General features: G+C 50.6%; 1 protein-coding gene across 1 annotated transcript in view; it reads right to left on the bottom strand.

Annotated features, from left to right (window-relative positions):
• Positions 1-23653, bottom strand: part of SLC39A11 (solute carrier family 39 member 11) — a 282879-nt gene that overhangs the window by 171538 nt on the left and 87688 nt on the right. Inside the window, exon 5 of the mRNA XM_068977847.1 lies at positions 6621-6741. Coding sequence (XP_068833948.1) covers positions 6621-6741 — 121 coding nt within the window. The remainder of the gene's footprint in view (positions 1-6620; positions 6742-23653) is intronic.

The following is a 23653-nucleotide window of genomic DNA, read 5'->3' as shown; positions in this document are numbered from 1 at the left end:
AATGGATAACCAACAAAGACCTCCTGTACAGCACAGGGGACTCTGCTCAATGTTGTGTGGCAGGCTGGATGGCAGGGGGTTTGGGGGAGAATGGAAGCATGAGTGTGGACGGCTGAGTCCCGTCGCTGTCCACCTGAAACTATCACAACACTGTTAATCGGCTACACCCCAATACAAAATAAAAAAATTTTTTTAAAACACACAAATTTAAGTGTACTAAATCTGACTGGAAATGTCAGTGACAGAAGTCAAGGAAGACTTGGAAAATTAGAAGATCTGTCAGAGGAAGCCTGAAGCTGCTTAAATGAGCCCTCTTTGCTTCCCTAGGACTCAACTATTGGGAAGAATTTCAGAGCTGAGGGAATCTGGGAGTTGGGAGCTGGACACAGGAGGCTGATCTTACAGAGAGAACAGACAACTGTCCCCCAAGAAGGGAGTTCACCCCCACAGCGACCGGCTGCCCCCCAGGCCCCACGTGTGTGCCGAAAACCATAATCCTCCAAAGGCCAGCCAGTGTGAAAACCCATCTGTTGGGTTCACCTTTCCGTGGCTAAGACTCCATGCTCTCGGTGCATGGGGGACCAGGTTCCATCCCTGGGCCGGGAACTAGACCCCATACGAAGCACCTAAGTGTTCTCGTGCCGCATAATAATAATATAACATTAAAAAGAAGAAGAAGAAGAAAGTGTCCCTGGTTAAAATGCAAACACACAACCAGGAGTGAAACACTGTCCATGGCGGATGCCTCCACATTCAACGGCTGATCAAATCTTTTTCCCAGAGGCACCAAAGGGAGGATGTTTAACGAGAGATATGGGGCAGAGGAATGATTCCAAGCTCTGATTGAAAGAGGACCGCAGGGTACCTGGAGAGCAGCTGGGGGTGCCCTGCGGAGGGAGATGGGCATCGGAGAGCATCCCCGCTCCATCGCGACGCGGAGTGAGCCATCCTGTAGGCGCTCATCTGGGGCTGGGACACTCGGGAACCTTGGGCAGAAAGAGGCCAATTCTGTCTCCCAAGACCAGTTCTAGTTCTACGAGAAAATGTCACCCAACAAGGCCAGAGCATAAGCAACCAGGAATTCAAGATTTTAGACTAAGAAACAAACAAATCCTTGTGGCCAGGGGTGGTAAATTTCTCCAAATTCACAACCCACTTAAAGCTACGTCTGCATCGGTTTCATTTTGCAAAACGCGGTTTCTCATCTGCCAGGCTGTCCAGGTAGAGTTATCTTTGCCAGCTGAATTCTCCTGACATAAGAGAGTAAGACATCAAGGGAGAATGTGTCTCTTACAGGAGTTTCTTACGGCTTGGGCTTGCCTGATTTGAATCCCCATTCATGTCTCCCCCAACCAGCTTTCAAAAGGTTCACGGATAATAAATAGAAGCCGCTTCACAACTAATTTCCCAAATTAAATCCACCTCTTTCTCTCCTGGAAAATAATGCCTACTTCTGTTCCTTCCACAGAAACACAAAATTGCATTCAATTTTCCATCTGGCATGCTAATGTATCCATAAAAAAAAAAAAAAAATCTTGGAGAGTTTCAGCTTCCTCTCAGAACAAACAACTTAAGGAAATGGGGAAGTTAACAATTACCTTCCCTGGTAGCTCAGCCGATTAAGAATCTGCCTGCAACGCAGGAGACCCCGGTTCAATTTCTGGGTCAGGAAGATCCGTGGAGAAGGGACAGGTTACCCTCTCTAGTATTCTTGGGTTCCGCTGGTGGCTCAGATGGTGAAGAATCCATCTGCAATGCAGGAGACGCAGGTTCGATCCCTGGGTTAGGAGGAGCCCCTGGAGAAGGACATGGCACCCCACTCCAGCATTCTTGCCTGGAGAATCCCACGGACAGAGGAGCCTGGTGGGCTACAGTCCATAGGGTCACAAAGAGTTGGACATACTGAGCAACTAACACACTCACTTTCACTTTCAGCCTAAAGAGTGACTTCCCAGGTGGCACTAGACGTAAAGAACTCGCCTGTCAAAGCAGGCAGGCGTAAGAGACGTGGGTTTGATCCCTGGCTTGGGAGGATCCTCTGGAGGAGGGCATGGCAATCCACTCCAGTGTTCTTGCCTGGAGAATTCCATGGACGGGAGTGCTAAGGTCCTTGGGGTTGCAAAGAGTCAGACACGACTGAAGCAACTCAGCACGTAGCCTAAGCAGAGTGCTCGTGAGAAAGGAAAAAGACAGAAAGTTCACTGGCAGCCGAATGGGGCTGTTGAGGTGAAGAAACCCAGGTTTCTAGATAAACACGGAGGTGATGGATCCAGCTGAAGCGTGATGGACGTTATAGACCTTTGCCTTCCAAAAATGCATCTTTTTTAAAAATTGGAGTACAGTTGCTTTACAATGTGTGTTAGTTTCTGCTGTACAATGTGACTCAGCCACATGTGCACACATATTCCCTCCCTTGGAGCGACTCTTCCACACCCCGTCCCACCCCTCAGGTCATCACACAGTGCTGAGCGGCTATACAGCAGCTTCCCGCCAGCTATCCCTTTAGCCCACGGCAATGCACACGGCAGCGCCACTCTCCCAGCTCACCCCACCCTCTCCTCCCCCCCCCGCCCCCCCCCCCCCGCTGTGTCCGCAAGTCTGTTCTCAACACCTGTGTCTCTATTCATCAGTGCCATTTTTCTAGATTCCTCAAAAAACACAGATCTTTCTGCATAAAGCTCCAAGAGGTTCACAGACTCTTTGGTGCCCACTCCTGGGCTCCAGATGTACAGAACCCCTGGCCTAATTTCCAGAATTTACTCAACCATAGAACTGCCTACAGAGATGTGTTAACACATGTGAAAATCTCTCTGCTGCATTAACAGCGAAAGACGGTAAACACCCTAAGAGGCCATCAAGAGGGGACTAATTAGGTGAGATCACAGCCAAAAATAAGAATGGGACGCTTCAGCGAATGTTCCCAGAACAGAAATCGAAATGTGTTATGAAGTGAAAAACACCAGGCGCAGAGAAAGGGGGGCCAGGTACAACGGGATGAATGCCACATCGGACTTCCGAAAAGGGGGCCAGGCATGACGGGGCGAACGCCGCATCAGGACTTCCGAAAAGGGGGTTCAGGCACGACGGGGCGAACGCCACATCAGGACTTCCTAGAGGAAACACGGGAGACAAGAAGCAGGGTCTGTGTCTGAGAGGGAAACCTGGGCCGTAAGGGATCTGAAAGTGAAAGTGAAGCCGCTCAGTCATGTCCGACTCTTTGCGACCCCATGGACTGTAGCCCACCAAGCTCCTCCGTCCATGGGATTCTCCAGGCAAGAATACTGGAGTGGGTTGCCATTTCATTCTCCAGGGGATCTTCCCGACCCAGGGATGGAACCTGGGTCTCCCGCACTCTAGGCAGACGCTTTAACCTCTGAGCCAGGGATCTGAAGGAGGAAGAAAAATTACTTAATAGTTGTCACCCAGGTCATTATTTTCTTAATTAAAAGAAAGTTGGTTGGAGATAGATACACAGCTGGGGGGGAGGGGCGGCGGTGAAGGTGGGAGAGAGAGACTGATCTACAAGAACTTCTGGTCTACCTGCGACCCAGAATACCCCCAGCCCTGAGAACAGTTGATATTGTAAAACGTTTGGCACTGACACGTACATAGGAAAGCATCGTAAACGCATAAATACTTTCCCCGGCGAGGGCCGCTGCTGAGACTCGAGGCAGCTGAACCCGTCTCGCAGAGCGGCCCTTCTGGCTTTTCCTCTTGTTGAACCAATTACAGGACATTACAACAGCAGCACCAATATTATTTTTTAGAGGCTGATGTTATTCACCAAACACCCATTAAACCAATCTCCGGGCTCCATTTACAGCAAGCTTAAGGGCAGATCCAGATGGTACAAATAAGGCATGCTCAGACTTGATCTGTACACAGCCAGTCATCAAATAGCCATTACCAACTTTCAAGTCCTCGACCGCCTGACACCCACAGGTGTGCCCAGGCGAGAAGAGGAACAATCTTTCCGGAGGTAGCTGGGTTCCCTCGGGCTCCGCAAACCATCTCTGCGCTCCCCCCACCCTCCGCGGGCTGCGTTAGCTCTCAGATCCGAATGGCTAGCAACAGTGACCAAGGGTTGCCTGGTAACCTGGTAACGGGCTCTGCCTAGGTGCTTCTGAGCAGAGGACAGGATGGCATCGCCTCCCACGCAGCCTCTGCTCGCCACCCCGCCCTGGAGTGGCCAAGAAGGTCCAGCAAGCCTGGGAGACTTTCCAGCAAAGTCAACTCCTGAGGCAGGAAGACCTGGAAGGAAGTGTTAGTCACTGAGCCGTGTCTGACGCTTAGCGACCCGACGGACTGTATGTAGCCCACCAGGCTCCTCTGTCCAAGGGATGACCCCAGCAAGAATACTGGAGTGGGTGGCCATTTCCTCCCCCAGGGGATCTTCCCAACCCAGGGATCGAACCTGGGTCTCCCACACTGCTGGCGCATTCTTTACCACTGAGCCAGCAGGGAAGCCAGCAGGGAGGACGCTGAGATAAACCAAACACAGACTCAGAACTCGGCAGAGCAGGATGACGGGCCAGAGAAAACCCGGAGGAAACGCCCCGCAGAGGTGATTTCACTACCACGAGGGCACGAGTGCCTCTGAGCCTGCCCACGCATCTGTCCACGCGTACTGTACTCTCTTCCTCCTAATAAACGCTTCACTTGTTTCACTAATTTCCATCTTCATGAGGTTCTTTTCTACAAACCGGAGGGGCCGGGGTCTCGTCACCAGCCACTGGTCCAGTGGCTCGGATTCGGTGCTCTCACCACCGGGGCCTGACCTTAGTTCTGACTGGGAACTGAAACCCTGCTCCCAAGCCACGGCAGGCGGAGGCCACCCAAGGTCAGTCCCACTGGCCCTGTATTCTTGTGGTCCTGTCGGAAAAGGTTCATGTCAAAGGGATCTCTTTTTACTATTTTTTTTTTTTGCTTCAATTAAGTCATATTTTATTTGTTAATGATTTACAAGTTGACAATGACCTTGAAGATGGTATTGTCGACACTTTTTTTAATTTATTTATTTTCAATTGAAGGATAATTGCTTTACAATATTATGTTGGTTTCTGCCACTCACCAACATGAATCAGCCAGAGGTATATGCCCTTTTTTACTTTTTTGATTGACAGGCACTGAACCTTTCCCCGGTGGCCTTGAAGATTGAAAACAATGGGAGAGAATAAAGTCTGGCAAACTCCTTCATCCTAGAGATGGCTCAGAGTCAGGACCATAACGTCTTCATTGGGGATCACAGGAGATCCAACGTGCAAGAGCTGGGGAGAACTGGCAGAAAGCCTTCTGTTCCTGAGTCCCCACGACTCGGCATGGAAAGTAACTGCCTTAACTGGAGGACGGTGCCCCACCCTGCTTACCAGACCGCGCTCGACTCTCCAGTAAAAGGAAGACCACAGACCACACCCGAGCGGAGCTGACTTGAAAACGAATGACACGTGCGACTGGACGCGGGGGGCAGAGTTTTTGTGCTAACCTTCTGTTACTTGAGCTCTCGTTGGATGAATTTTCACTTCCTGATTAAATCCCACATTGGAAGATAGCTGAGAACTGGCTGAAGCATGGCTGTACCTCCTGTAGGATCTCTACGCCCCAGGTTAGGGATCATTAGGGATCCCTAATCATTAGGGATCATTTCAGAGACACATATCAAATTGAAACGCCAGCCCGGAAACGTGAGAGGACTTGCTCCCTTAAATCACAAAGGTGAAGACGGTGGCCGGTCACCAGTCTCTTTCTCCTCAATCCTTCTAAGAGAGAAGAACTCCAAGCAAGGGACGGGGCAGCCACTTTCAGCATCCTTTGCTTGGTTAAGTTCCTGAGTCTGGGATTTACCGAAGTAGAGGAAAAGAACGGGACAACGTTTCACAGCGACGTGGGACTTAAATAAAGGCAAAGGGAAAGAGAGGAAGCCACCCCTCCTGGTGCAAACGGGCACTTAAAGTAGCCAACTCCCCCAAGTGAACCATGACAGGGCATGGAAGGGGAAGTCTACACTGAGGCTGGAGACCAGCATCATTCTTCAGCTCCTTCTCAGGGGGCACCACCCCAGTCTGCACTGCCCCCATGGAGATTCAGGAATATAGCACCTCCCCCGCCCCGACTCCTCTCAAGAGGGCGCACTCCCTCTAGCTTAAGAGAAAATGCATGGCTTTGCCATCAGTGTTTTCAGGTTTTCAGGCTCCAGACTGAATCAGTGAAAACAAGACCCAAAGTTCCCCAGATGAACCAGAAAGATGAAAGTCACGTCAGTGGGAGGGAACATCCAGGGGGCCATCAGAGGGGGAGACAGAAGGACAGAGCTCTGTCCGCTGCAACCCGAATCAGCCCAAACCCACCGGGGCAGCCCACGGGCCCACTTGTCCAAGTCGGGGAAACAGCCAAAGGTTCTGTTTCATACTGTGCTCTAAGCAGGTGGTTTGGAGAACCAACGTGGAGGGGAGGCGCGTGTGCTGGCCCAGCCCCAGGCGACAGCGAGGTGGGCGCCTGGCAAAGACAGGACGGAGCAGTTGGCACGTCCCGGCCACCCCTCCCGCCCCTGGCTCCAGTCTCTCCTGTCTGACTCAGCTCGCGGTCTGCAGCAGGGAGCTTGCCTGAAAGAAGCCCCGCTCTACCTATCCGGATGGAAAGTTCGCTCTCGGGGAAGAGCATCCTGGCACCCTCCGCGTCAGACTTCTTCGTCAGCACAGGGTCCAAGTTCAGTGCCAGGGCCGTCTGCGGGTCTTCCGCTGCACCCTGAAACGAGAAGCAGGGCATCACTATAGCACCTCCTCTGCCTTCATCCCCCAGCCCCTCGGGCTCCTGGGGACCCAGGCAACCTGCTTATCTCCACGGAGGGCACCGGCTGCCTGGGACCCAGCTGTTAGGCCAGGAGGAGCCATGAGCAAGGCCACAAGCTTTCTGGCTGCAGAACTTTGGGGATGACAACAATTGGCATCGGAGGCAACCGTGCTGATCCTAGAAATGGGAAAAACACACACTGGGAAAGAGCAAACCCCAAAATCCCTCTCTCCTCTCACCGCAGGGCAGAGAGCAGAAGGGAATCAGTTCCTGAACCGTCAAAAGAAGCCTGGACAGCAGGTCCGCCCAGTGGTGGCCTCAGTACAGGAACCAAGGGCAGCAATTTCCAGGAATTCAGCATCTTCTGGTTTCTCATGGTATCAAAAGAGGATGAGAGGCAAACAGAAGCATCTCAAAGGGAGGAAAGGGAGAGTCCCGGAGGATATGGCACATCTGAAGTTGAGCCCAGTTGGTCTTAAATCACGTCGCCCTTCTGCTTTGTCCAGCACCAGTTATTCTGACTCTTCTTTGCATGAGCTGCGCAAAGTCTTCATTTCGATCCCCACATTTACTGAACAAATATTTACTGACTGTCAACTTTCTGGACACCTGGTAAACTACCCAATTCTAGCTCTTACGGAGTTTACAGTCCAGTGAGGGGCAAACCAGTGAGTCTACAATGGGGCTGCGAGTCTGTCTTCCAAAGACATCGACAGGGCCCCTAGGACCTAAGGGAAGGTGAATAGAATCATCTCAATGGCAAGGAAATGGCAGATATTTTCTGAAAACCAGGCAAAATAGTTTCAAACAAACAGAAGTTTCCATTTAAAATGTGTGTACCTCAAAATGACAAGTACTGTATGAGTCCACTTACATGAAATACCTAGAACAGGCAAAATCAGAGATAGAAACTAGAGGTTACCAGCGCTTCCCTGGGGGCTCAGATGGTAAAGAATCTGCCTGCAATGCAGTTAGTCCTGGGTTCGATCCCTGGGTCAGGAAGATCCCCTGGAGAAGGGAATGGCAACCCACTCCAGTATTCTTGCTGGAGCATCCCATGGACAGAGGAGCCTGGTGGGCTACAGTCCATGGAGTCGCAAAGAGCTGGACGTGACCGAGCAAGGAACACTTTCACTTCTTCACTTTCAGGGGCTGGGAAGGAGGAATCGGGAGTTACTGCTAAATGGTCACAGGGCTCCTGTTTCGGGCGATAACGTTCTGGGGATGGACTGTGGCAACGGCTGCACAGCACTGTGAATGCAGTTAATGACACTGCGTTATGCACTTTAAATGGTTACAGCGGCAGATTCAATGTTATGTATATACCCACTCCAGTGTTCTTGCCTGGAGAATCCCAGGGACGGGGGAGCTTGGTGGACTGCCGTCTATGGGGTCACACAGAGTCGGACACAACTGAAGTGACTTAGCATAGCATAGTGTATATTATACCATAATTTTAAAATAACGATGCAATATGCTAATGGTACACTTTGGGTGAACGTCAATAAAGCTGCTAATGGTACACTTTGGGTGAACACCAATAAAGCTGGTAAAAGGAAAAAATAATAAAAATAAAAATAGCCAACTTAGTGGATTAAATAAACAAATAAAATGTGTGATCTCATAGGGGAAGAGGAGAAGGCTTGATCATCCAGTCATGGAATGCATCTATTCATAAGCAAACACTAAACCTGTTTTCTTGGGCAAGTTTCAGAGGGGAATCTCACAAAAGTGATGCCTAGCTGCATCTTGCATAAAGACACACACACACACACACACACACACACACACACACACACACCCCTTCTTGCTCATCAGGGATCAGAAAGAGAAATGATTCAGGTATTTTACTTCATTATTTCTGTCTAACTAAAGGTAAAAAGTGAAATATAAACCCTTCCTCTCACGTCCTCTGACTCCTCCAATATATTTCTCTTGTCCTAATCATTTATTTATAATGCTCTTTATACGGCACTTTTCAAAACTGAAGTAGAGTTGATTTACAATGTTAATTTGTTTTGACCAGCCAAGTGACTCAGTTACACACAATACGCACTCTTTTTCATATTCTTTTCCATTTTGGTTTATCACAGGTCATGGAATAGAGTTCCCTTATCGTGCACTTTAATAAAGACGCTGACACGTCCTTTAACCTTGTTTTAAAACGCAAGGGAAAAAAGCCTCGTGGCACTGTGCGACCCACCCTCATTGAAGTTCTTAGGTGCCCCCCACCCCCCCCGCCGGAGAATCCTAGGGGCAGTGGGCTCTCATTTGCAATGTTGCTGGGAGGGCGCATCAAGAGAGCATCCCGCTGAAGGGTCAAGGCTGATGACACGGCAGATGGATGACCCCTGGGGACACAAGGGCCTTGGAGCAGGCCGGCCCCGCCCCGCCCCCAGCAGCAGCTGGCGTCCGTGCCACGTGCTGAGGGCCACGCAGTCGCAGCTCTTTGTCCATAAGCTTTAATTATTTCTCACCCTACATCTCACGCTGACATCTGAGGCACCGCCACGGCTGTAAGACGCGTTTCCCCTGGAAAGCGGTGCCTCAACTGGAGTTTCTTCCTTTGTCTCACTTCTTTTCACAACGTGATTGAGGCAGAAGCAGGGGAAGGATGCGGAAAGGGAACCACTTCATTCCAGCCGAGATGTGGAAGCCTTCATCCACTTGGGGCAGCTGGTTTGACGGGGGTGGGGGTGGGCGGCGATCGGTCAGGGACAGCTGGGGGAGACCCTGGTTTTAACTGAGAACAGTGGCTTTCAGCTGGGGTGACTCTGCTCCCCAGGGGACATTTGGCAACGGGTGCTTTGTGTGTGGGGTGGGGAAGAGGAGGTGCAGGCATCTAGTGGGGATGCCACTAAACACCCAACAACACGCAGGGTGGCCCCCACCACAGAGAGCGACCCGGCCAAATGCCAACAGTGTTGAGGCTGAGACACTCCACTCTAGAAGGCTGAGAACGCTCATGACCTTTCTTTATTGCTAGTCATGCTGAGAATGCACAGGCCCTCTCTTTACGTAAGGTCAAGAGAAGAATTTTGCTGCTTCCTCCAGGAAGCCTGCCTGCCTTCAGGTATTTGGCAAATGTTTACTTTGGCAAATTTTTATTAAGTATCAACTGCACACCAGAACCAGTCTAGGCCCTGATGATTCAAAAAAGCCAGGTCCCTTGTCCTTCCAGAGACAGACAATAAACTCACAATATACTATAAAACCAAGGGCTGGTTGGGATAATGTCGATTAGAGAAAAAAATCATCACCATAGTGACACAGCGCAACTGTTGTAAGTACTGGGCTCCAGTAAGTAAGTAAGTACTTACTGTTAGTACTGTGTCAGGCTTTCTTCCAGCGTCTCATTATGAAATGCAAAGCTGGAGGGCTCCTCCAGATACAGTGCTGAGAGAGAGCTCTCTGAGAAGATGGCATTTGAGCAAAGAGCCGCATGGAAGGGAAGAAGCCACACTGACTTCCCAAGGTGGGGTTTCAGGCAAGGAGACAAACCACCCCTCCCTTCCCCCACCATATCCCTGGACCCTTTTATCAACTACATTCCGTTGGTTATCATTACTTTATTCCAGTGCTGGGGGTGGGGTGTACTGAGACAATCCCACCTCAGCTTCACTTAGAAGCTGCCTTTTAAAAAGCTGAAAAAAACCCTAGCAGATCTCATTTGCATTCAACCCACTCCTGGGCACTGGGCCCCACCTGTGGCGTCAGGAAGGCAGAGCGGGCTGTGCAGCAGAGAGCTGCAGGGGGCACCCCCAGGTGATGGGGGGACAGCTTCTGCAGTCCAGTGTCCCTGAGCATCCCCAGACCCAGGCACCGGCTGGCCTCCAGGGGCTCCTTTAAGCCTCCCTTCTAGGTTCCACCCTCCCCTCTCCACCACTGATTTGGAGAAGGAAACGGCAACCCACTCCGGTATTCTTGCCTGGAGAATTCCACGGACAGAGAAGCCTGGTGGGCTACAGTCTAGGGGGTCGCAAAGAGTCAGACACGACTGAACAGTTTTCACTCTAGGCTCCACCCTTCCCAACCCTCCCACGGAGAAACACACCCCTTGGAATTTCAAGGAACAGTCTGCAAGAGACACCTGCTGTGCCTTGGTGGCTTTATCATAACGTTCTTGAGGTTGAGGGAGAGTCAGGAAACCCCTGTGCGGCTGACACCCCTGCTGGCGCCCTGGAGCCCAGTCTGCTCACCCAGTTTGGACACTGCGGTGGAGGGGTGCGGCATTTTTTTTTTACTGGACCCTTAAATAAACACCGCTTCTGCCTGTGCTCGGGAGGAGGGCAGTGGGAAAGCTACCAAGTCCCCTGGGAAGAAATTCCTGCCTCTTTGCTGATGGCAGCACACCCCTCTTTAAACTCGATAGCATCGCTGTCTTTCATTTCTGAAGCTTCTTCTTCTTTTTTTTTTTAATCTCTGCAGAACTTTTCCATCCACGCTACCTCACTCAATCCTTGCAGCCCTTGGCGGAGGTGAGGTGAGGGCTGATCCTTTCCAGGGCAAACCTCTGAGCGAGGCAAGCCGTTCTCAGCCTTTCACAGTGGCCCTGACAGCTTGCCTGGCTGCCCGTCGGCGGGGCAGTGAGTCACTGCCCTCCCTGATACTTGCAGCGGGGCTCCTGGGACCCAGGACAGCTCCGCAGTTGTTGGGTCCCCTTGCAGCTCCCAAGTGCCAAGGCAGCTAAACACAGGCTCTGTCCCAAGCTACCCGTCTCCCTCTCCTCCCGCCTCCCCCTCCCACCCCATCCAGGGCTTCCTCCCCCTGCTCCCCCGTCCCCACCCAACCCTCCAAACCCAGCTTTGCACAGAGACCAGGGAGGTATGTGGCAACACCCGTCCAGAGCCACGGAACTTGAGATCATTGTCCTCCGGTGACCATTATTGTTATTATTATTATTATTAATGGCTGCAACAAATCCCTGGCTCAGAAGAAACACAGTAACTTCCACCCGCTCTGGAAAGGTCATGCCCAGAGGCAGGAGCTGGAAAAGTCTAGCACTTTCCAGAAGGAAAAGAGAGAGAGTGGAGAGACAGGAGGGGGGAAAAAAAAGGAGGAGGAAACAAAATGAAGCGGAGGAAGGGAGGCAAGCAGTCCTGCAACGGACTTTATGTGAAAATAAAAAAAAGCTTCAGCACATAACACGCGTGCCTCCTTGCAGAAATACAGTCCGGGTGCTGCTCGTCAGGGGTGGCCCTCCCAGGTCCCAGGAAGACAGCTCGTGTTTCTAGAGAGCCAAATGGACTCAGAGCCTGGAGAGCAACCCGACAGGATGTAGGATGGAGTCAGCCAAGGCAACGGAAGCCCCACAAGGAAAGCACAGATGGAGAAATGCCACGAGGTACGGAAGCCCCGAGGGACCTGTAGCCCCGAAAACTCAGGGCGACGGCTGGACGTGTTGGCCCTGAATCCCACGAGCATCCTTCCCTGAGTTCTCCTGCCTCTGGCTCCTTCCCGCTGGGATGCATCCTTGCTGTTAACAGCCATGGGGTGGGTGGGGGCGGGGGGCAGAGAGGGGCAGAGGCTAAGCAGACCGACCTCTGATGATCGCCCACGGGCTTGACTTTCACCAAACCCGCATGCACACCCACTGTTGTGTCAGTTCAGGCCAGGGCGGAGGGGAGGGGAAGAGGGAGTCTCTGGGACGTCTCGGCACATCCCCCCACCCCATGGAGTGCAGTCTCTTTAATTGAGGTTTGTCAGCAGCTCGGAACTCCCTGATAAAAAGCGGAGGGAAAGGTCACAGCATTAATTGGTGCCCCTGCCAGCTGGCCGCAGCCATGGAGAAGCCGCACCCCCTGGGGACCCAGGTGCCTGGGGGGCCTGGAGCCCCAGCCGCCTTTGTCCCAGCCGCTGCCTCCGCACCCCCGCTTAACCCAGACACACAGGGTGAGGTGAAGCAATGGATGCTGTTTCTATTACTGAGAAATCGCAGCAAAAATGACACTCGTAAGACGAGCTGAAATCATTCCACATAATGGAAAAAAAACTAAATGCTGTCCCTGATCACCAATTGGAATATAGATGATTCTTACATAATAGATGACCTTCTCTCCCGGGGAGGCCAGCGTGGGGCCAGGCGGGCCTCACAGCACACAGGGACACAGGGCAGCAGGGGGGACAAGCGGTTGCTGTCTTCCCTGCCTTGTTTGCCCACATGTTGAGGGATCCTGGGTCACAGCCAAAGACGAGGAGAACGGCAATCCAAAGTCCTTGGTCTCTACTGTGTTGGAGGCATAGAACATTTTGCCTGAGAGCGCTAGGGCTGCACCCAACCCAGCTCCCCTCCCTTCCCCTAAAATAACGGCGTGACATCTAGGCCTGTGCAAGTGAGGCAAGTTTTCAAGTTTCTAAGGCATCGCCTTTGATGCCTTTAAAAATTCCTGGCTGAAGAAGCCTGAGCTCCCTCCTCTAAGAAGTCTTCCTGGATAAACTCAGTCTAGTCTGGATTAAATACACCCTCCCTCTCTTCACTCCCTTGATATCCCATTCATGTTTCTCTCATCACATCTGCACAACTGCAAAGTAACTCTCAGTTTCCTTGGCTGTCTCAAACCATGATATCCAGGGACCAACAACTCATTGAATCGATCAGACCAAGTGATACCACAAAATCTCCAAGAGGAGAGGGGAGAAACTATATAACAGAGGAGACAAAAAAAAAAAAAAAATCCAAATGAACACAAAATATTTAGGCCTTGAGAAAGACAAGGGGATTAGTGCAGAGATGGAAGGAAAAGGCTTAAATGTATCAAAGATGTTTTTTTTTCTTTAATAAGATTTTTTTTGATGTGGACAATTTTTCAAGTCTTTATTGAATTTGTTAAAATCTCGCCTCTGTTTTATGTTTTGGTTTTTTTATCTCAGCCTGAAGCTTCCCAAAGGCGAGGTTAACTACAGAATTCTAGCTGTATTTAAAGCAACATAAGCATGCTACTGCTCAAATGATCTTTGTAGAGACAAAACCTTCTCCTATTTCTGATACCAAATTACTAGTCATAATCAAGCCTATTTAATCACGTAAAATAGATTCTAAAGCATCACACAGTTCTCTCTGCAAAGATACAGCTCTCTGAGAGTCTGCAAAGATAGCCCTTCAGTTATGGTTCCACGTAAGCAGCTCTGAGCTGGGCTGCAAACAGCCAGGTCTCCCACTAGCCTGGTTCACAGAGAGATGGCACCGGGCAGACTTTTCCAAACCGTTATGCCTATTCTTGTAGCTCGAAATACAACTTTTCCTCAAAACAATAATATAAGTCTAAATGAAGGCAAATATAAGTCCAATGAAGTATTTTCTTTCTAACCCTCAATGGTTATCCGAGACTTAATCCTAGGAGTCACTAAAATATACTAGAAAATCCATGCTGAGCCTGTTCTGCCTTCTCAGCAGTTTGAGAGCCCCGAGCTGATCTTTCCAGGCAACTTTTTCTGACTTATGGCATCACTGGAAAAAAAAAATGTCTATCAGACACTTATTGTTAGCAATAAAATACCCCAAAACGTAGTGGCTTAAAACATAAAATCAGTTATTACTGCTCATAAGGCTACAGTCAACTGGGCACCGCTACTCATATACCCTGGCTCAGCTAACATCACCTAGACTCACTTGTGCACCATCTGTGGTCCATCCCTGGCTCACCGAGGGGTTGGATGGTCAAGGATGGCACATACAGGCTGGTGGCCAGGAGCTGGCTGGCTCTTGGCTGCGAAACCTAGATTCTTCTCCATGGAGCTGTCATCCTCCAGTAAGCTAGACTGGGCTCATTCATGTGGCAAACTCGGGTGTCCGGGGAAGCAAGAAAAGGAAACACCCAATGCCAAGTGAGAGTCAAGTCTCTGATTGCATCACATCTGGTACCACAGTAGGTCAACAGTCATCCAGATAGGAAGGATGGAGGAGCCAACGACGCCTTCTGGGGGGAGATGGGAGATCCAGGGTCACACTGTCCTGGATGTGTGGATGACAACAGGCTGGATGACAACAGGGACAGGATTTGTGGCCGTTTTTGCAAACAATCACAGCACATAGGCAGAGACAAAACATAGCCTTCTTGACCCACGGTGAAACTCACAAACTCAGCTTCATTCTCCTAAAAGAATGCTTCTCCAATGGGGACCCACGGACACATTTGCAGAGATCTGAATGTACTCATAAAAAATTTTTTTCTTTTGTATTTTCATTTAAACCATAAAGAAAAACTAATCATCTCACACGCTAGTAATGTAATACTCAAAATTCTCCAAGCCAGGCTTCAACAGTATGTGAACCATGAACTTCCAGATGTTCAAGCTGGATTTAGAAAAGGCAGAGGAACCAGAGATCAAATCGCCAACATCTGCTGGATCATCAAAAAAGCCAGAGAGCTCCAGAAAAACACCTACTTCTGCTTTATTGATTATGCCAAAGCCTTTGACTGTGTGGATCACAACAAACTGTGGAAAATTCTGAAAGAGATGGGAATACCAGACCACCTAACCTGCCTCTTGAGAAATCTATATACAGGTCAGGAAGCAACAGTTAGAACTGGACACGGAACAACAGACTGGTTCTAAATAGGGAAAGGAGTACGTCAAGGCTGTGTATTGTCACCCTGCTTATTTAACATATGCAGAGTACATCATGAGAAACGCTGGGCTGGATGAAGCACAACCTGGAATCAAGATTGCCGGGAGAAACATCAATAACCTCAGATATGCAGATGACACCACCCTTATGGCAGAAAGTGAAGAACTACAGAGCGTCTTGATGAAAGTCAAAGAGGAGAGTGACAAAGTTGGCTTAAAACTCAACATTCAGAACACTAAGATCATGACATCTGGTCCCATCACTTCATGGCAAATAGATGGGTAAACAGTGGAAACAGTGACAGACTTTATTTTGGGGGGCTCCAAAATCACTGCAGATGGTGATTGCAGCCATGAAATTAAAAGACGCTTACTCCTTGGAAGGAAAGTTATGACCAACCTAGACAGCATATCAGAGAAGGCAATGCACCCCGCTCCAATACTCTTGCCTGGAAAATCCCATGGACAGAGGAGCCTGGTGGGCTGCAGTCCATGGGGTTGCAAAGAGTCGGACACGACTGAGCGACTTCACTTTCACTTTTCACTTTCATGCATTGGAGAAGGAAATGCCAACCCACTCCAGTGTTCTTGCCTGGAGAATCCCAGGGACGGGGGAGCCTGGTGGGCAGCCGTCTATGGGGTCACACAGAGTCGAATACGACTGAAGCAACTTAGCAGCGGCAGAATAGTAAGAAGCAGAGACATTATTTTGTCAAAAAAGGTCCGTCTAGTCAAGGCTATGGTTTTTCCAGTAGCCATGTATGGATGTGAGAGTTGGACTATAAGCGCAGAATTGATGCTTTTGAATTGTCGTGTTGGAGAAGACTCTTGAGAGTCCCTTGGACTGCAAGGAGATCCAACCAGCCCATTCTAAAGGAGATCAGTCCTGAGTGTTCATTGAAAGGACTGATGCTGAAGCTGAAACTCCAATACTTTGGCCACCTGATGTGAAGAACTGACTCATTGGAAAAGACCCTGATGCTGGGAAAGATTGAAGGAGGGAGGAGAAGGGGACGACAGAGGATGAGATGGTTGGATGGCATCACCGACTTGATGCACATGAGTTTGAGTTAACTCCAGGAGGGAGGCCTGGTGTGCTGCAGTCCATGGGATGGCAAAGAGTCGGACACGACTGAGCGACTGAACTGACTGAACTGAATGATACCAACTGTCTGAATCACTAGGGTGGTCTCTTTATAGCCAAATCCTATAGCTGGGGGTCAGTGCTTCTCTCTATCTTTGTGTTGATGATAGAGTGGTTACCAAGCAGTGTTGCTTTCACTGTTGAGGGCTAATTGTTGAGGGTGAGCTCAATAAACAGAGGATGTGACTCTGGGCCAAGCTCAGGCAGACTCCCTCATGGAGCCCTGTGTACATAGGGGAAGTTTCCAGGAAGTCCCAGAGCAGCCCCGGGAGAACCGCCTCCTTCCAGCAGTGTTCTCGGGACAGACCTGCCAGAGGCCCAGGCAGCTGATCACCGCAGTTGGAACCCCTGGCTCTTGGAATTGGTGGCTTATTTTTAGCGAAACCTTGTCTGCCACATCACAAATATGCTGTTGACGTTTGTTTGATCAGTTTCCTTGCTTTGATGTGAACTGACACATTTTGGTTCCCTGACTCTGCAAGAGCCAAAAAGCACAAGACTAGTGTATACCTACGCTCTAGCATAGTAAGGCTGGTAAATGTGTCTCTAACAGGGTGGTTAACCTGGTGGCTCAGGTGGTAAAAAAAAAAAAAAATCTGCCTGCAATCCAGGAGACCCAGGCTCGATCTCTGGGTCAGGAAGGTCCCCTGGAGAAGGAAATGGCAACCCACTCCAGTAGTCTTGCCTGGAGAATCCCATGGATGGAGGAGCCTGGTGGGCTACAGTCCGTGGAGTCACAAAGAGTCAGACATGACTGAAAGCCTAACACTACTACACTCGTACTAACGGGACAATAAAAATACTTTGAACCCCATCGGGACTGTGTGAGACATATTTCCTTTTAAATGAAAATGCACGTTGAGTCAAAGGGGAAAAACACAGCCTACAGGATGAAACAACGGATTCTCCTCCTCAAGGTCTCCCTCCTTATCAGCTGTCATTCAAAGTACAGTACAGTCATGTCTAGGACGTGGTCCAGGGGCTAAGACTGCACACTCCCATTGCAGGGAGCTCGGGTTCAATCCCTGTTCGAGGAACTAGATCCCACATGTTGCAACTAAAGATCCTGCATGCCAAACAAAGAGTTCACGTGCCCTGTGCCCCAACTAAAACTCCTGCGTGCCACAACGAAGGGCTGGTGCAGCCAAGCAAGTAAATACACATTAAAGAGACACAGAGCAACGTCTGCCTTCACATGGCTACTACTGAGAACTTGACAGTCCACAGTGACCTTGTAATGGTTTTTCTATGGACAACATAATGGGAATTGTTGGAAATGAAGTCACGACTCTCCATGCCACCTTTAGCCAAACCAACGTGTTGACTGAGACACCACATACACGTCTGTGCGTGGACGCGAGGCTCCCGAATGACCCCTTTTGTCCTGCGTGGGCATCTGCCAGAGCTGCCTGTTCACTGAGATGCTCCAAGAGGAAGGATTCCACAGACAGATGCGGGAAAATCTGAGAACGTCCGTGCATAAAGACTCTGAGGCCCAGAGTAAAGAAAGGCTTTTGTTTAAACCTGCATTTCCCACACCAATTTGGCTGCACACAGAACTTAGTCATACTCAGCAGATGAAATTTCAGAGATCAATGCTCAGAGCAGTTCTCCTCTGTTCCCTGCACTCAGAACATCCAGCAGAACAATTCTCCTTATGTTGTGATAACATCACATTTTATCTGGGAAAAAAACTCAAAAAACTGGATGGGGCATCTTGGCCTCAGAATATCTATCACTTTCACAAATACAGGTCTGTTGATCATCTTGAAAAAAAAAATAATAATGATTTTAAAAAATGAGTCAGTAGCACGTATTGTGTGTCTCTCCCCTTGTAGTCCCACCAGCTGGAGATTATGAAAACCAAGAAGGTAATTATTCTATCAAACCCAGCCCTTCCCTTGTTATATAACTATCAATAACAATAACAAAATTATATATTTAGGAAAAAATAGGCTATTACCATTGCTCTAAAAGAGATTTTTATCAGAGCACCACTGAGGAGAAAAAAAACCCCAAAAACTAATATCGGGCTTATCAAAAATATTTATAGCTCTGACAACTGTAAAATCATAAAATGATCTTTTCCTGGCTCTAGGAAGGAGAGAGAGGGAAACAGCATCTGTCAGAAAGTCACGACCCATAGAACGGACTGATGACTCAAGAGGCCTCTGCTCATAAGATTCTGGTGAGCAATCAAAGTACTAAATCAATGCGGCACCGGATGCAGAGTGGGCGGAGGCAGAGACAGAGGGGGCGGAGGCAGAGACGGAGGGGGCGGGGGCAGAGACAGAGGGGGCGGAGGCAGAGAAGATGCAGTGTGCGGAGACAGAGACAGAGTGGGCGGAAGCAGAGAAGACACAGTGGGCGGAGACAATGATGGAGTGGGTGGAGACAGACGGAGTGGGCGGAGGCAGAGGCGGAGGTGGCAGAGACAGAGAAGACACAGTGGGTGGAGACAGACGGAGTGGGCGGAGGCAGAGACGGAGGGTGCAGGGGCAGAGACAGAGGGGGCAGAGGCAGAGAAGATGCAGTGGGCGGAGACAGAGACAGGGTGGGCGGAGGCAGAAACGGAGGGGGCGGAGGCAGAGACAGAGGGGGCAGAGACAGAGACGGAGAGGGCGGAGACAGAGACGGAGGGGGCGGAGACAGACAGAGGGGGCGGAGACAGAGATGGAGGGGGAGGAGACAGATGGAGGGGGCGGAGGCAGAGGAGACACAGTGGGCGGAGACAACGGAGTGGGTGGAGACAGACGGAGTGGGCGGAGGCAGAGACGGAGGGGGTGGAGACAGAGACGGAGGGGGCGGAGACAGAGACGGAGGGGGCGGAGACAGAGACGGAGGGGGCGGAGGCAGAGGAGACAGTGGGCGGAGACAACAATGGAGTGGGTGGAAACAGACGGAGTGGGCAGAGGCAGAGACGGAGTGGGCGGAGGCAGAGACGGAGGGGGCAGAGACAGACAGAGTGGGCTGTAAAGAAGCATCCTTGGTGTGGACCCCAATATTTGCACAAACCCTCTTGTCTGTCCCACAGTCAGCTTCTAACTGCCCTTTCTTGCATTATCACTCTCAAACCTCAAGAACTTTTTGTGATGTAGACAAATGGCATCACTACCCCTATTATGGTTGAATTGTTGCACTCCCTCCACCCTGCTGCTAAAATTCATATGTTGAAAACCTAACCCCTAGTCCATCTGAGTAAGATTCTGTTTGAAGATGGGATCTTCAACTTTTTTTTTTTTGGCTCTGCCACGAGGTATGTGGAATCTCAGTTCCCTGACCAGGGATTGAACCCATATGCCCCCTGTGATGGAAGTATGGAGTCTTAACAACAGACTGCCAAGGTAGAAGTCCTAAAGATGGGATCTTTAAAGAGGTAATTAAAATGCAGTCATTAGGGTGGGATCTAATAATATGACTGGGTGTTCTTATGAGAAGAGGAAATCTGAACACAAACGTGTGGAGAGAATACGATGTGAAGACAAGACAGCCTCCACGAGCCAAGGACGGGGCCCTGGAACAGACCCTTCCCTCGTCACTTATTTTTCTTCTTTTGAAAGTTGCTCAGTTGGGTCCGACTCTTTGCGACCCCATGGGCTATAGAGTCCATGGAATTCTCCAGGTCAGAATACTGGAGTGGGTAGCATTTCCCATTTCACCAGGGGATCTTCTCAACCCAGGGATCAAACCCAGGTCTCCTGCATTGCAGGCGGCTTCTTTATCAACCGAGCCACCAGGGAAGCCCAATCATCACTCTGAGGAGGAGCCGACCCTGCTGGCACCTTGACCTTGGCCTTCCAGCTTCCAGAATTGAGAGGCAAAAAGCATCTGCTGTTTAAACCATCCGGCCTGTGGCACTTTGTGAGGGCAGCCCTAGCCCATGAATGTTGCTGTTGCTGTTCTATAGTCGCTCCGTCGTGTCCGATTGAGTTAGGAAATATTTGGTTGATGCTTCTGTGGCTCGTGGATTGTGTTTTTTTATTCCGACTCTTTGCGACCCCCTGGACTGTCACCCTCCGGGCTCCTCTGTCCGTGGGATTTCCCAGGCAAGAATACTGGAGCGGGGTGCCAATTCCTTTTTCAGGGGATCTTCCCGACCCAGGGATCGAGCCTGCATCATCTGCTTGGCAGACGGACTCTTTACCACTGAGCCACCTGGGTAGCCCCTGTTGAAGACAGCCAAACACGAAAAGTGAGTCAAAGAGGGATTGGTCATCAGAAGGGACAGAGGCGCCCTTAGCGCCACCCTGGGGGCCCTGACCCGTCAGACATGCATCCAGGGAAGCAGAGTGAGAAGCACTCATTCCAACAGACCAGGAGACAAAGAGCAGCTGCAGTACTGAGATGTCAGGGAGGTTTCGGTGCTTGTCTCCTGAACCATTCCAGGGAAAACAAGACTTTGCCTGCAGTCCCCCGGCCAGGGCTGGGGGGTGCAGTGGGGTGCGCGGGGGTGGGGTGGGGTGTTGGGGATGGGGTGGGGTGGGCAGGATGTCGGCAGGGCCCTAGGTCACGGGGAGGACTCCACAGCGTCATCCCTCCCTCTCACTCTCACAGCCAAGGCCTCCATCCGTCCCCCAGCCTCAGCCCCTGCTCACGCGGCCAGCAGCCTTCTCAGCAGTGTCCCATCCCCACGGGGCCTGGGCCACCAGGATCCGAAACCTCAAACCGTTTCTGGAAATAGTCTCTCTGCTTCCTGACAATTGCTGCCTCCAAGACTGAGACACACAGCTTCCTAAATGGACCTGTTGTCCCGGCTATGCAGTTCAATCGAAGCCAGCTGGAAAAGGCAGAATCAGGGGCCAGTTAGTGACTCCAAGAAGGGTGGAGAGGGGATGGGAAGACTCTGGACGAGGGTGGAAATCCTTGTGCACTTTTATGCTGAGGAAACAGCAAATAAATGGCAGTCAAACCACTTCAAAGGAGAAGCCGTGGCTTTGAAGAATACGTTTGAGGGTTTTCATTTTTTTTTTTTTTTAATGGGGCTTTATCCAAAGTATCACTCTGCTTGGAGCAGAATTAATTATTCAACTGGCAGCCAAGAAGGGAACGAAGCAGCTTGCTTCTAAACACTTTTTCTGCTTCCTGCTGTGGTATGTGGGGGCCAGCATCTTACCCTTTTCTCTCTCTTCCAAGCCACAGTCCTAGAGCAAACAGCCAAGCTGAGACACAGCAGGCCCGCGTGGCGTCTCAGCTGCCACATGGCCAATTACCACAAATTCAGGGCGGCAAGCAACATTCATCTCTTCTCTCTCTGTTTCCACGGTTCAAGGATCCAGGAAAGGGTTCGACTGGGTCCACTGCTCAGCGTCTCACCGAGAGGACAGCGAGATCATGGCCGGCCGGGGCTGAGGACCCATCTGAGGCTCTCGTCCAAGCGCACGGGCTATTGGCGGAACTCGGCCTCTTGCAGGTGAAGGACCGAGGTTCCCACATTCTTCGCATGTTCCCGGGGACTGTGGTACTGGGGACTCCTCCCAGCAACCAGAGACCACCCTGAGGCCCTTGCCACGCAGTCCCCACCACCGGCAATTTGCAGCACAGCTGTTGGCTCCTTCAAGGCCAACAGGGGACGCTGTCTCACTTCATATCCCTCTGATTTCAAGACCAGCCCAGGCTCTGGTTTAAGGACTCACCTGATTAGGTCAGGCCCACCAGGACACTCTCCCTATTGATGAGCTCAAAGTCAACCGTTAGGTCACCTGAGCTGTAATCCAGCGAGAGTGACACCCCACCGAGGGGAGGGGATTCCATGGTGGGCACACCTGGGGGCGCAACTCTTAGGGGCCGTCTTGGGATTCCCCCAACCACAATCCTGGTGCTACCAAACTCTCTTTAATCTCCCCATCACCCTGAGGTTGCTAGAGTCTAAATGTCTCTTTGGAGACTAAATCGGGAGCCATACATATGCCAAGATGTACTGGCTTACCAGCTCTTTGTAACACCAACTCTCCGTACCAAAGCCCCAACCTCATAGAACAAATCTAGTGTCTTCCGTCTCGCCAGTAAACCTCGGCAAGGTGGCAGCACATCCCAGAAGTTCTGCCAAGCAGAGGCTTCGGCTCAGCCTTCGTGGGGAAGAGATCTACAGAGGCCACGAGGAAACTGGGGGCTTCCCAGGTAAAGAGCCTGCCTGCCAACGCAGGAGACATAGAGAGGCGGGTTTAATCCCTGAGTCAGGAGGATCCCCTGGAGGAGGGCATGGCAGCCCACCCCAGCATTCTTGGCTGGAGAATCCCATGGACAGAGGAGCCTGGCGGGCTGCAGTCCATAGAGTTGCACAGAGTCAGGAAAGGCCGAAGTGACAGAACGTACGCACACACAGGGCCAACTGAGCCACTAGGCATAGGAAGTGCAGTGCCCAAAAACACTTCTAGGGGGTCCCTCAAAATGTTTCATTATAAAATAAGAAGAAACAAATGAATAATAAAGAAAAAATAATGAATCCAGCCTGGATTATATTCATGTTTACACCAACATAGCTATAATTATATACATGTATGTTTGGTAGGGGGTAAAGTGAAAGTCGCTCAATTGTGTCCAACTCTTTGCGATTCCGTGGACTATAACCTGCCAGGCTCCTCTGTCCATGGGATTCTCCAGGCAAGAACACTGGAGTGGGTAGCCATTTCCTTCTCCAGGGGATCTTCCCGACCTAGGGATCAAACCCGGGTCTCCTGCATTGCAGGCAGATTCTTTGTAGTCTGAGCCATCAAGGAAGCCCCAAGAATACTGGAGTGGTTAGCTATTCCCTTCTCCAGAAGATCTTGCCAACCAAGGGATCAAAGCTGGGTCACCTGCATTGCAGGCAGATTCTTTACCCTCTGAGCCACCAGGGAAGCTCGTTTGGTGGGGGAAGGGGTCCCACAAAGACACAAAGGGGTCTGCACAAAGACAAAAGCTCCCACAGCCCCCTTAGTCTGAAGGCAGGCCTGGCAGCGGTGCCTCTTCGAGGTGCGTGGGGGTTTTCCTTGCACAGTGCTTCCCGAGGGCATCTGAGCCTGGCTCAGGAAGAGGACTCAGGCAAGCCCAGGGTCCTACAGCACTGACCTTTGGACTAAGTGGATTGAAAGTGTTAAGGGACAAACCAGGACAGGTCCCCGGCCAGTGCCGAGGTGGTGATTAGTCTGATGGGAACAAACTGGCCTGAAGTCATAA

Source organism: Capricornis sumatraensis, chromosome 8, assembly GCF_032405125.1.
Source record: "Capricornis sumatraensis isolate serow.1 chromosome 8, serow.2, whole genome shotgun sequence".
Taxonomy (NCBI): domain Eukaryota; kingdom Metazoa; phylum Chordata; class Mammalia; order Artiodactyla; family Bovidae; genus Capricornis; species Capricornis sumatraensis.
The sequence above is the reverse complement of the archived record's forward strand: the minus strand, read 5'-3'. Positions and strand labels throughout refer to the sequence as shown.